Source organism: Arvicola amphibius, chromosome 7 (genome assembly GCF_903992535.2).
Source record: "Arvicola amphibius chromosome 7, mArvAmp1.2, whole genome shotgun sequence".
NCBI lineage: Eukaryota > Metazoa > Chordata > Mammalia > Rodentia > Cricetidae > Arvicola > Arvicola amphibius.
Genome location: NC_052053.1, coordinates 108650813 through 108663011, shown reverse-complemented (window position 1 = coordinate 108663011; position 12199 = coordinate 108650813). Strand labels below are relative to the sequence as shown.

General features: G+C 43.8%; 2 protein-coding genes across 5 annotated transcripts in view; both read right to left on the bottom strand.

Annotated features, from left to right (window-relative positions):
- Positions 1-1006: 1006 nt before the first annotated feature.
- Positions 1007-7982, bottom strand: Vcpkmt (valosin containing protein lysine methyltransferase). Its single transcript, XM_038335757.2, has 6 exons — positions 7670-7982; positions 7470-7580; positions 7231-7300; positions 5834-5953; positions 4852-4956; positions 1007-2168 (listed from the first exon to the last, which is right to left on the bottom strand). Exons 1-6 carry the CDS (start codon positions 7933-7935, stop codon positions 2154-2156), a joined length of 687 nt encoding a protein of 228 aa, XP_038191685.1. The 5' UTR covers positions 7936-7982; the 3' UTR covers positions 1007-2153.
- Positions 7983-8723: 741 nt separating this feature from the next.
- Positions 8724-12199, bottom strand: part of Sos2 (SOS Ras/Rho guanine nucleotide exchange factor 2) — a 102898-nt gene continuing 99422 nt past the window's right edge. For 3 of the 4 annotated variants that reach the window (XM_038335753.1, XM_038335754.1, XM_038335756.1), the window contains 2 exons: positions 11435-11544; positions 8724-10592 (listed from right to left, as the gene is read on the bottom strand). In XM_038335753.1, coding sequence (XP_038191681.1) covers positions 10083-10592; positions 11435-11544 — 620 coding nt within the window. In that variant the 3' untranslated portion in view covers positions 8724-10082. The remainder of the gene's footprint in view (positions 10593-11434; positions 11545-12199) is intronic. The other variant, XM_038335755.1, reaches the window with a different exon arrangement.

The window sequence follows — 12199 nt, the reverse complement described above, 5'->3', positions numbered from 1 at the left end:
GCCCCCACCCCACAGATCAATTCCCAGGCCGGCAGGGTCCGCCTGCCTCCTGCTTCACAGTGCTCACAGCAGTCCAGTTCTGCCCCAAGCTCTGGTCTGAAACAGCCAAGTCACTCTTTCAGGGCAACACAAGCCTGAGCACAGAGGAGCTGGCCTCCCCTTCGCCTTCAGCAGACCCCAGCGACACGGTGCCCATCTTCTGGTGGTTCCCAAGAACAGGGCACAGCTCCATCAACAGGCCCCAATGTGCAAATCCTGAGCTCTTCCAGGACGGGCGGCGGGGGGGAGGGGGGGGGAAGGGGGGCTCCCAGGCTTGTGTGTGGAATGTAGTTGGTGCTAGGTGTTCAGTGAAGTCCTGCAGTAGACCTCAGTCAGGGTTGGCCTCATTCCAGAACAGGGGAGTTTAAGTTCTCATTTCATTCTGTTACAAATTACTCAACTCCAGTTCATCACTCCCTTAGGTCAGGTCCCCAGAGGCAGTGATCCCGGAGGACTGGTTAGGGAGTGGGTCTAGCTAGCAGGGAGCGCAGGCAAAAAGGGTGTGGTTTCCAAAAAATTGGCACTAAATTGCGCCTTGTGTGCTAGCCAGCTGGACTACATACAGAAAATAGAGTTCCAAGGAGAAGAAACAGAAAGTGGAGCAGGGTGGGAAGGGGCGTCAGAATCCGAGGGCGTCTTAGGTCAATGCTCAGGTATGAGTTCCATGTTATGGAGCAAGCTGCAAAGTGTAAGCTGTTACCTCCAAGGTATCACACATTCAGCCTTTCTAACTGCCTGGGGCAAACTGCTTCAAGAGGTGGCACATATGGACACAGTGTTTTGAAACTGTACGGCAAGCAAGCTTTATAAACCTAAGAAAGTTCCCAAATAAAGCACTGTTCTGAGCTGATTCTTGTCTCAATGTCTCTAAACGGAGCTGCTATTGCTTTCTGGAAGGCTGTTACAGTTGTTCGCTGTAAATGTTCATCTCTTCAAAGCCATTTTGGAAGCATTCAGAGTCACAAGGTTTCAAAAATGATGTTTATTTCAACACATAAAATGTGCCATCTAGCACCAACGACTGAAAATTCCAGAATTCCATCTGGTTACTACTTTTTGGAACTGGTGGTGTTGTTCAAGTCATTGACAGATTAGTCTATGTGAGCAGACTGGAACAAAAACGAGACAACCAGCAGAAAGCATTTGATAAATGTGCAATGAACTAAGGTTTAGTTACTAAAAAAAAAAAAAAAATCATTTCGTATAAACATGATGTCTTAATATTGGTATTTTCAAATCTGATTTTCTTGGATGGTATATATGAGACTGCTGAACCACGTGAGCACGGAGGCCTGCACCGGCTCTCTGCTCATGCCTTCCTTCGGAGACAGCATCTGTCTTAGACTCACTGCAGCGCCCTTAACTCTCAAAACCACTCACCTACCTGTGACGGAGGAAAAGAAAACGCTAGCCAGTAAAGAAGCAAGATAATTTTTGCAGTTTCTTTTAAAAGAACATGTAAGTATTAAAGACAGAAGAAAAAAAAACCATTACTGCACAACTATGTAAAGTGTGACTGTCTTTGGGATTTACTTCAAACACAAATTGAAATTTACTGATTATACAGTAAGAGATGATTACAATTATGATTACTAATTGGGTTGACTTATCTCTAGTTTCTTTCTTTCTTGACACAGGGTCTCATTATGCTTGAAACTGGCTCTGTATACCAGGCTGGTCTGGAATTCTACCTGCCTCTGCCTCCCCAGTGCTAGGATTAAAGGCGTGCGCCACCATGACCAGCCCTCGGAACACTGCTATAGAGTAGCAGGTATCATTAGGAACTGCAGCGACTTATCTCTAGTTTCTTGAAAATGTACCGAATCAACCATGCTTGAGGCTAACCTCAGATTTATTTTTATTTGAGTGATCCCACTGTTTCTTTTAAGCAGACCTTGGTGCTGAGCTAAGTAACCTAAGCTGGATTTCAAGCCATGGGCAGGCAGGCGTTTCACACTGTGGGCAGTCTGCAGCGGTCCTCATCCAAGAACCAGAGCTCTAAGGACATGCTGGAGAAACTGTAAATGCAATCTTCCCATGCTGTATGCACATGCTCCATCCACATCTGGACCTCACCCAGGATGTCAGGGGCGTGGCTAAGACGGAAAAGGGTTTCATGACGGCAGTTTCTATAAGGAAAAGGGGGGGGGGGTGTTAAACATTAATTTCACATCACCAACTATTTATTAGGTATTTTATACTCTATGATACACCAGAAGTGGCTAAGTGCAATTCAAGTGAACTGCATTCATGTACAATGTTTAGAGATGGTTCTTTGTTTTTTTTTTTAATATTTATTTATTTATTATGTATACAATATTCTGTCTGTGTGTCTGCAGGCCAGAAGAGAGCACCAGACCTCATTATAGATGGTTGTGAGCCACCATGTGGTTGCCGGGAATTGAACTCAGGACCTTTGGAAGAGCAGGCAATGCTCTAAACCACTGAGCCATCTCTCCAGCCCCGAGATGGTTCTTTGTTGTTATCTAAAGCAATCAACAGAAAGCAGATGTAGAAATGCTATTAAAATTAAAAACCTTTCTGCTAAAAGACAAGATCTCCTGGGTAAATTGGAAGCATAGGGACTTTGGGGGAGGGCTGAAAGGGGGAGGGGAGAAGCAGGGAGGGGAGCAGAGAAAAATGTAGAGCTCAATAAAAATTTAAAAAAAAATTAAAAAAAGCTTTCTGCTGCAAAAACTACACTACCAAAAAATTTCAGACACCCACACAATAGGAAAAATTATTTTCAAATCATACATCTGGTATCAATAGGCAAAGGAGACTTAAAATATTTAAGACAACTCACTTTGAAAATGGGCAAATACTTTTCTAGTGACACAGAAGGTACTGAATATCACTGATCATTAAGAGAAAGGAAATAAAACTGCATGAGTTCCTATTCCACATCTTCAATGGCTACAGTCACATGATAGGCAGGAGCAAGGGCTGGTGAGGATATGGCGGTGGGGGAGCCTGTGCACAGCAATGGTGGAAACATAAAGACAGAAGAGCCGCTTTGGAAGCGTCTGGTCACTCTTCACACCTATGCAGCCTCTAGATTCACACAGACCCAGGGCTCTGAAATACACACACACACACAAGAGTGTTCCCAGCTGCATTCCTCCTCACAGGTAAGAGGCAAAGCCGATGAATGAACGGTGGATCAGATGACCAGAATCACACACAAGGATGTGACCAGACACAGAAGGTGTCTAAGCCAGAGCAGGGCACACCGAGAAACACACTTTGCTGAATGAAGGGAGCCAGACACAGAAGCACACACGATGATCAGCATGGAGGGAGGGCTAGCGGCATTTCTTTCTGTGCGATGAAAACACTTAAAAATAGAAAGCGGTGCTTACACAACCCTGAACATACTGAAAACACCACGATGTACGCTTTGAAAAGGGTAAATGTATGAAATGAGAATTAATATCAATTTGAAAGGGAAATAGGTCTTTGCAAAATCAAAACAACTCTTTTTATTCAGAAACATCAAAATATTTATGCCTCAAAAAAAAGTCTACTTTTAAACCAGTACAGCAGCTTTAGCAAATACTGTAAACCCTTAAGGCACAAAGTGTATTTCCTATGCCTTTTTAACACATTTCACATCAACACCAACCAATCTGAATTATAACCCTCTTACCTTCCTTTCCTTAGACTGAGTTTTTTTTTTTTTTTTTTTTTTTTTTTTGGTTTTTCGAGACAGGGTTTCTCTGCATCCTTAGACTGAGTTTTAACACCCATTTCTGGTCCCTAAAATTCTATGGCTAGAATCCTTACCCTAAGAAAACATGGTGAACAAATTCATCCATTGCAAATTCATCAGAAGTGCAGTTTACTAAATTTTAGCCTCATCAGCCAAACTGAGGTCTCTGCCTTAGGGCAATCACAGCTACAAACCGGCATAAAGGCGGAGACACCACCATTCTCCCCTGGACAGGCTTGGCTGGCAGGTAAACAGAGGCAGGAGAAAGGCCAAAACGGGAACATATATGAAGTCCCACTTAGTTGGGGATACTTGCACAAATCAATCCACCCATTTGCCGAAAGGAAAAGGAAGATGGCTGAAGCTTAAAAGTTACAACTAGCCTTTTAAAGTTGGAGACAAGAGGAAGCTACAGAGAGCTGATTCTGTCTGAGGTTATGTTTAGTGCCAGTTTGGGAAAATGCCCCCCAAAAGCCTGTGTGTCAAAGGCTTGGCCCCAGCACGAGGCACCTGGAGAAATGTTACGAGGCCAGGTCTTCGGGCAAGCCCTTGAGGATGCTCTCTGGACCTGCTCCCCTGCCCGCCCCCCCCCTCAGCCAGAGGTGAACAGGTCTCCTTTGTCACTCTCTCGCCATGGCCTGCAGCTTGCTCACAGGCCAACAGATAAGGTCAATCAAACCCATGGCTGAAATGGGTCAGGATAAACTTCTCGGTATTTCATTGTTTTAAAGTAACCGCTGATGGACACAGCCATTTAATTTATAGCTGAAAAGGACTTTAAAGAGCCCACCAAGCTGGGGATTTATCAGTGGCAGACAGCTTGCCTGTCACCGAGGGCATAGCAGAAACAATGCTGGCCTTACATGTGTTTTTGAAGTCGGGTCCCATTATGCAGCCCAGCCTGGCCTTCAACTGCACAGCCTTCCACTTCCTGAGTTCTGGGTTCTGACCAAGAACCCAAGGCAAGATAGGTAAGGGATGGAAATCCTGTGTCAGTGCCTGGAGCCAGTCAGACACCACTGCTATCCACTGTGTGGAGGTAAAGAACGTGACAACACCTTAGCCCACAGACAGGCATCAACAACTGTAAACGCATGTACCGGTTGCTTCTTTTTGATGTATATAATATGAATGTCTTCACTTCGGTATTCCTCATCGTGTTTGTCCAAAGGAACTTCCTCAAAGTCAAAGTCTAATTGAAGGAGCTGTAAATTTCAAGGACACAAATGTTACACCCAGTAATCTGGACAGCCTTATGATAATTAAATTAGATTCCAGTCACCTCTGGAGAATGGCTGAAACCTTCTCAAGTCTGGAAACGTTCTGTATCTTTATGGTGGACCAGTTATTTGGATGAAAATGCATGAGCTGAGAACTTGACATACGTGCATTGGATATGTTTTAATCAAACACAAATTAATTATACATAATTTCAAAAGTTCAGTAACATTTTCTTATATTCACGCAAAACATGGACCTCATTTTAGCATATGTTATCTGAGGGACTCACATATTTGCTTTGTCATTAAGCCAAAGCAGTTCTTTCGCTAGGCAAAATTCCAGGATGATACAGAGAGCTTCAAAACGAGCCAGTTTTTAAAAAGTTGAATTTGAAAGGGTCTAGGTCACTATTGGGGGAGGGTGAAGGAGAGATATGGGCAAGACAGGCACGCCTCTTAAAACTTTAAAAATAACAGCAAAACCCTGAAAGTCATTAACGAGGTAAAATGTGTAATAAGAACATAGGAGAGAACACAGAAGATTCGCCACCCACGCATTTCTATCACGTGTTCTTTAAAACGCATCATCAAGGAGCCTGCAATGCCGCCGGTGCTGAAAGCTGCCTCAGAAAAGACAAGTTTGTAATCACCGGTCCCTGACACTGCTCTGTGGAACATATGGACTAGTGAGATCAGAAAGAAAAACTCAGGACTGGGAAGGTCAGGGAACGGTGGGCGCTGCGCAGGAGGGCTGTGGAGGATCTTCTCCTTGGGTTCTTACTGAGAAAGCTTTGCCCAGTGAACTCGCCAGAGCAACCAAATACAGCTCCCCTGCAGGGTGACTGCCACACACAGTACTCACCTCAAAGTATTTTTTCTCAATTTCTGGATTTTTCCCCATTGTACGTTGTTCGTAACAACATATAATACAAGTTTCAGATCCACTGAGATCTTTTAGTGTTTTCAGCAATGGTTCCAAGGACTGTAAAAAAGAATTTCCTATTATACAAAGGGGTCAGGAGGTGAAGAGGTCAACTGCCCTATAACCAAACCATTCTGAGTCAATACAACAAAGCAGCACTCTACAACTAGACTGGTCATACTGAGTTCCATCCCCTCCAACAATATGTATATATATATATATATATATATATAGATAGATAGATAGATAGATACAGACAGACAGACAGACAGAAAGATAGATGGATAGATAGAAAATCCAAGGTCTAGATCTTGTTTCCACAGGAACACAAGCAGACCTGCCTTTGTCTCTTTTGTCTGTCTTGAACTGGGGTGTGTTATATAGACTAGCCTGGAACTGAATTGGCAGTGACCCCTCTTCCAACCTCTCAAGCGCCAGCACTACAGGAGTTATGTATCACCATGCCTGGGTAGACGCAAATCTTAAAAGTCTAATTTCATTTAACCGAAGTTAGGGTATTTAAACAATCAACAATATATTCTACAAAAAAACAAGCCTGATCCTAACGGTTTAAGATTTATTTTTATCATTTTAACTATGTGTATGTATGTTTCTGTGTATGGGCATGCGCACGAGTGTTAGTGCCTGCAGAAGCCAGAGGAATGGGATTCCCCCTGGAGTTGGGAGTTACACGGCCTGACGTGGGTGCTGGGAATTGAACTGGGATCCTCTGGGATAACAGTATGTACTCTTAACTGTTGAGCCATCTCTTCAGCCTTCTGACCTAATTTGAACCCAATCAGTTGGCTCAACAGTCATTAATTTAAAAATAAATATTTCTCAACATCGTATAAATTGTTATGTAAAGAAAACTCACTCTACAACTGTAATAACTCTTGTCACTGAAAATTAACTAATTAATTTTTTTGGAGGGGTCCTCACTCTGTGGTCTATGCTGGACTAGCGGGCATGGCAGTCATCCGGCCTGGGCCGCCCAGGTTCTGGGATCCCAGGTGTGAGCCATCATGTCTGACTTGCGTATTAATTTTCAACATCATGGTTAATAATGTGAGAAAAGGAAAGGAAAGAGAGAAGGGAGGGAGGAATTTCAATTTTACAAGATATATCCAAATGGGAAAACCCTTTTAAAATTAGAATAGAAAGCATGTAAGTTTTCTCCAGCACTATTCACAGGCCTGTATGTTTATCCTGAATTGTACATACATGTGGAGCCTGATGACTGTCTTTACTGCAAACATCCCACACGCAGAGACGTTACAATGGGAAGGAATGCAGGCTTCGGGACACACGAAGTCGCCAGCGCACTCAGCACTCACCTCTTCATAGTATATGCAGTCAGCCATCAATATGTAATCCGGCGAAGTCACGTCTTCTAGTTCTTCCCCCCTTAAAAACGTCAAACGTATGTCTTTAACCGATGCTTTAACAATTTACGGTATTCATTTCAGAAGCGAGAAGCAGAAAGTTTCCCTCATATTAACAAGGAGTTGAGCAAAATGCAATGGAAAGCAAATGAAAGCGGTTATCTTAAAACAAGCTGAAAGGCCATACAAACCATTTCAGTACCTTGGCTTGAACAGACCCGGTCACCAGATGCTTGTTCATGTTAATATTCATTTTCAGCAGGTCCTGCAGCTCCGCAAGATCAGTGACTACAACATCTGCCCTGAAAAACAACCTCGATTGGGTACAGTCGCAAGGCTGCGCGCCGCTGACCTGACGCCGGCTGTCCGGCGCCTTCCCGCCAGTTCTTACCCGAGGGTCGCGGCCATGAGCCCCACGGCCCCGGTGCCCGAGCCCAGCTCCAGCACCGAGCGGCGACTCAGCGCGTGGGCCCCGTCGCCAGAGAACCCCGGCGTCTCCAGGTATTTGGAAAGGACGATGGCGGCGTCCCACACAACGCAACCTACGCCTCCCGACCCGTACTGCTGCAGTCGAAGCACCGTCCCGTCCCGCTTCTCCAGAACCCGCACAAAGCTCCACAGCGGGTCCACCACCTCCGGGTCCACGGCGGCCGCCATTGCTGCCACCAGCGGCTGCGGCACGCGGTGACGTCACGCCCACGCAAGGTCCGCGCCGCCAGCGGCAGAGCGGCAGGCTGTTTCATTGCGCCTGCGTGGGTCTCAAAGCCCGGAAGCAGCAGGAACCTGCAGAACCTACCTGGGAGTGGCCTGGCTCGTTGTGACTGAGATCAGCACTTAGAGAAACAAAGCAAATGCCGGTGCTTTTTCTTGGCTGGGGAATGGCTCACACAAAGCTGTAGGCTATAGATCTAGGCAGCTTCCCAGGTCCTATCAAAAATTGTTCTGTTCAAGAAGTTTCCTACTGTACATCTACTTTTTTTCATATTGAATGCATAAAAAAGATTGCCTGGGAACTTGCTACTTGCTTTCAATAGTAAAGAAAACTTACCCTCTAATATTTACATCCCCCTGGGGCCAAAAGATGGGCGGCAAGACCAAGGACCTGAGTTCCAGGACTCACATAGTAAAGAACCACCCCTGGCAGGTTGGCCTGACTTTCACACTGGATCTGTGGTATGCACACTACACAGATACACACATGTGATAAATAGGTAGGCAAGCAGGCAGATGAGAGATTCTTCTAGACTTTCTTTTTTCAGCTTTGTGGGTTTTGTTTTGAGGTTGGTCTCCTGAATCCCAAGTAGGCTTCAAACTCATTATGTAGTTGAGTCTGCCTTGAAATGGAAATCCTTTGGTCTCAACCTCTCAAATACTGGGATTACAGGTGTGCGCCTCTGTACCCAGCTTCCTTTTGTTCTTTGTGATGAAAAACAATATCGCAGATCTTTTAAAAATTAAGACTGAGGTGATTTATTAATCTTGTTAAGAACTCTGATACAAAGCACAGTAAAAGGCCACAGACCGGTGGATAAAGAGCGTGGCTTTTGGCTATTTTACATTGCTGCTACTGCGCTCTCAGCGCAACGTGCTTTGAGCACGCTGAACGAGGGCGTCCAGATGACAAAAGCTTTAACCTCTGTCTGATTAAAAATTTTAATAAAGCTTTAAGTATTTTATGTTTAAATATTACCAATCTGGAAAAACTTTTAAAAAATTTCAATTAACACAAGATTAAAGAAAGTTATTAGGTTTTGAAGACAAGGCAGTTGACAGTTGGTTCCTATGCCATAAGAAACTTTTGTTCTTGACTTACAAATTAGTAAAATAGCAGATTGTATTATAGGCCTCAAGTCACTTAAATTTATATAGGTTATTAGCATTATCTTTAAATATATACAATATAAATAAACTGTACATACATGGCATATTAACTTTGTTTTCCCAAACAAGAGGCAAATCATCAGCTAAAGACACCATACACTGCAAAATTAAAGGTGCATCTTAATGAGATACATGCCCCTTTTCTTCTATAATTGGGTTATGTAGAATTGTTTGTAATTTTAACAAAATAATAAACAGTGCATTCTATTGTTTCCATTCTAGTTTCCATTTTTGTCTTCAGCAGCAAATACTGGCATTAAGACATGGCATCAAGAGTTTAAGAACAGTAGGTGTTATTCACTAGATGTAAAAAACCAAGTTAAAACCTTGAAGATAGTCAAAGAGGGCTGAAAACCCAGTAACATCATAGTACATCTCTGTATCTGTGGAAATTCATTGCCTTTAAAAAGGCTCCCATTACTCCGATGTGAGGAACTCCTCGAGAACACTACCCCCTTTCAGTGCAGTATCATTTAAGCCATATGTTAGCGGAGTCTACAGTGCAAATAGAAATTCATTATACTGGCCTTTGGGCAGCACTGAGGAGCTGAGACGAGGCAATGCTACTGATCACCTGAGGGTTACGGTGAAGGGCTTTTGCATTTTAATCTTTAGAATTCTTTTCTTGGTTTTGCTTTCTTGAGACAGGGTTTCTATGTGTAGCCATGACTGTCTTGGTACTCGCTCTATAGACCAGGCTGGCCTTAAACTCAGAAATCCATCTGCCTCTGCTTCAAGAGTGCTGGGATTAATGGTGTGTGCCACCATGCCTGACGATTTTTCTAATTCTTAGAAGCTTATTTGATCAGTAGCATTTTGTAAGAGCTTTATTTGTAGAAAGTACTAAAATACTATGCCTCTTCTGAATAAATTAAAACCTTTACAAATACTATTCCAGTGTCAATGACTACACACAGCTAAGGTCATTGAGGAGTTTCTGCATTTTCGAGCAAAGGCAGTCTGTACAACGGTGGGTGTGAAAGCTCCCGCTTGTACGTCTTTGGTGGCAGTTTTGGTAGGTGAGGGCTCGAGTTCTGCCGTGGTGGGACAGGAGGAGCTGGAGGATGCGCGAGAGCGCTGTGACTGGAACTGAGCAAATGGCTTCTGCGTGGCACTCGCGGCGAGGGCGTGCTGGGAGGAGTGCTTGGTGAGCTCGGACTCGAACCAACGTCTCTGAGCCAGTCTGGGTCTCTGTGAGGATGTCCCAGCGGAGGTGGCTGAAGATTAAACGGGCAGTTTATAAAGTGTTCTGGCGGCCGAAGAGGAACTGGTGGGGGGGTATCAGGAAGAGGCTCTCTCGGAGGGGGTGGAGGCGGACTGTGCACAGGCCCATCAAAAGCAGCTGCGGGAACAGGAACTCTTGGCTTTACCTTTGGAGGGGGCGGCTGTCTTGGTGGAATAGCAGGGGGGTCATCATCAGATTTCATAGTTCCCTAAACAAAACAAAAAGGCACATGTCTAGTCTCTCGAAAAATATATAATTTTAAAAGACTGAAAAAATTTTCTGTGTCATGTTAAATCTAGAGGGCCAAATTAAATGAATGTGGTTTAATTATCACATTCCTTTCAGTTTAATTCTGGGCTCAGTTTAACATTTGGATATAAGATGTTTTCACTGAAACCTGAAAACACAGAGCCCCATATCATCTTGCTTTGTGTCCAACATTTTAGAAATTTATAAAGCTTATTTATGGCAATAGGCCAATAAAAATAATACAGTTTTATAGGCATGAAAGGACATGGCATCACCAGCCTTTAATATGTAGCTTCTACTCAATGAGCATTTACTTTTAATTTTCCCCATGGCACTTAAAGCAGTAGATCTCAGAGTGGTACCCAGGGACCAACAGCATCAGTCCCAGTAAGGGCTGGCTTAGCCCAGCCCATTCCCAGGCCCAGCTGCAGCCGTACAGCCTGGAGCTCAAGAACTACTTGTAACAAGTTTTCCAGGTGATTCTGACATGCCTGTGCATTTGAGAAGCACTGGTCTAACGTTCTCCGGTTCTTTAAAATAGGAATTCCAACACCACCCCCATCTGTACAAGGAAGACAATGCACTTCTGATTATCTGAATTTTCACACTTTTAAAAAGTTTTTAAAAATTTTATTAAAGAATTACTTAAGCTATTTTTCAACTATGACAATCTAAATGTTGAAACTCTGTAGAGTGTGCTTAAATTATGATTGACATGCTGTAAAAATACTCTAAAAACAAGCGGTTCTGGAGATCGACAACTCTACGTAAGTTGAGGCAAACCCAGGTTTGGATGACTACCTTGGAATTTGAAGCATCATGATCAACCTTTTTCCGAGGAGGAAGCGGAGGAGGAATCAGTGGCTCTTCACTCAGCTTGTGTAAGCTTCCACATGAGCTGAAGAAGGTCTCTGGGGACAGGAGGACAAATTTCCACTCAGCTACCGCGTTTGCCAGTGGGTTATTCTCACGCAGCCGTTTGTTCATCCATCTCCCACTGAATTCTAAGCACTGGAGGACACCACGTGCATGTGTTTGTAACCCTAGCATCTACCGTAGTGCCTGGCATGTAATACTAAGATGAAGGCACATTATTAAGATTAATAATGAAATTCTAAACTGGTCATGGTGGTGCAGGCCTGTAATCACAGCTACATGAAGTACTAAGGGAGCAGGGTCATTGAAGTTCAAGGCCAGCCTAGGCAATTCAGTGACTGTTTTAAAATAAAAAAGTATATTAAAAGAAAAAAAAAGTTGAGGATACAGCTCAGGGGTAGAATGCTTGCCTAGCATGCATGAGGCCTGAGGTTTGGCGATCAGCACCTTTAAAACAAAACAGAAGGCCTTCTCTAAAAGCCTCTTAAAAATTCAAAACAAAAGTCAGGCAGTGGTGGTGTACACATTTAATCTCAGCACTGGGGAGACAGAGGCAGATGGATCTCTGTGAGTTTGAGGCCAGCGTGGACTACAGAAGTTGTTCCAGGACAACCAGGGGTGTTACATAGAGAAATCCTGTCTCAACCAGTAAAACAAAACAACAACAACAAACCACCTGAGAAAGTGTGC

Coding starts and splice junctions, on each gene's coding strand:
- Vcpkmt (XM_038335757.2), bottom strand. CDS start 7,935: ATGGCGGCCGCCGTGGACCCGGAGGTGGTGGACCCGCTGTGGAGCTTT. Junction 7,581..7,669: donor CTCATGGCCGCGACCCTCGG/GTAAGAACTGGC, acceptor GTTGTTTTTCAG/GGCAGATGTTGTAGTCACTG. Junction 5,954..7,230: donor ACTGCATATACTATGAAGAG/GTGAGTGCTGAG, acceptor TCTTTTTTACAG/TCCTTGGAACCATTGCTGAA.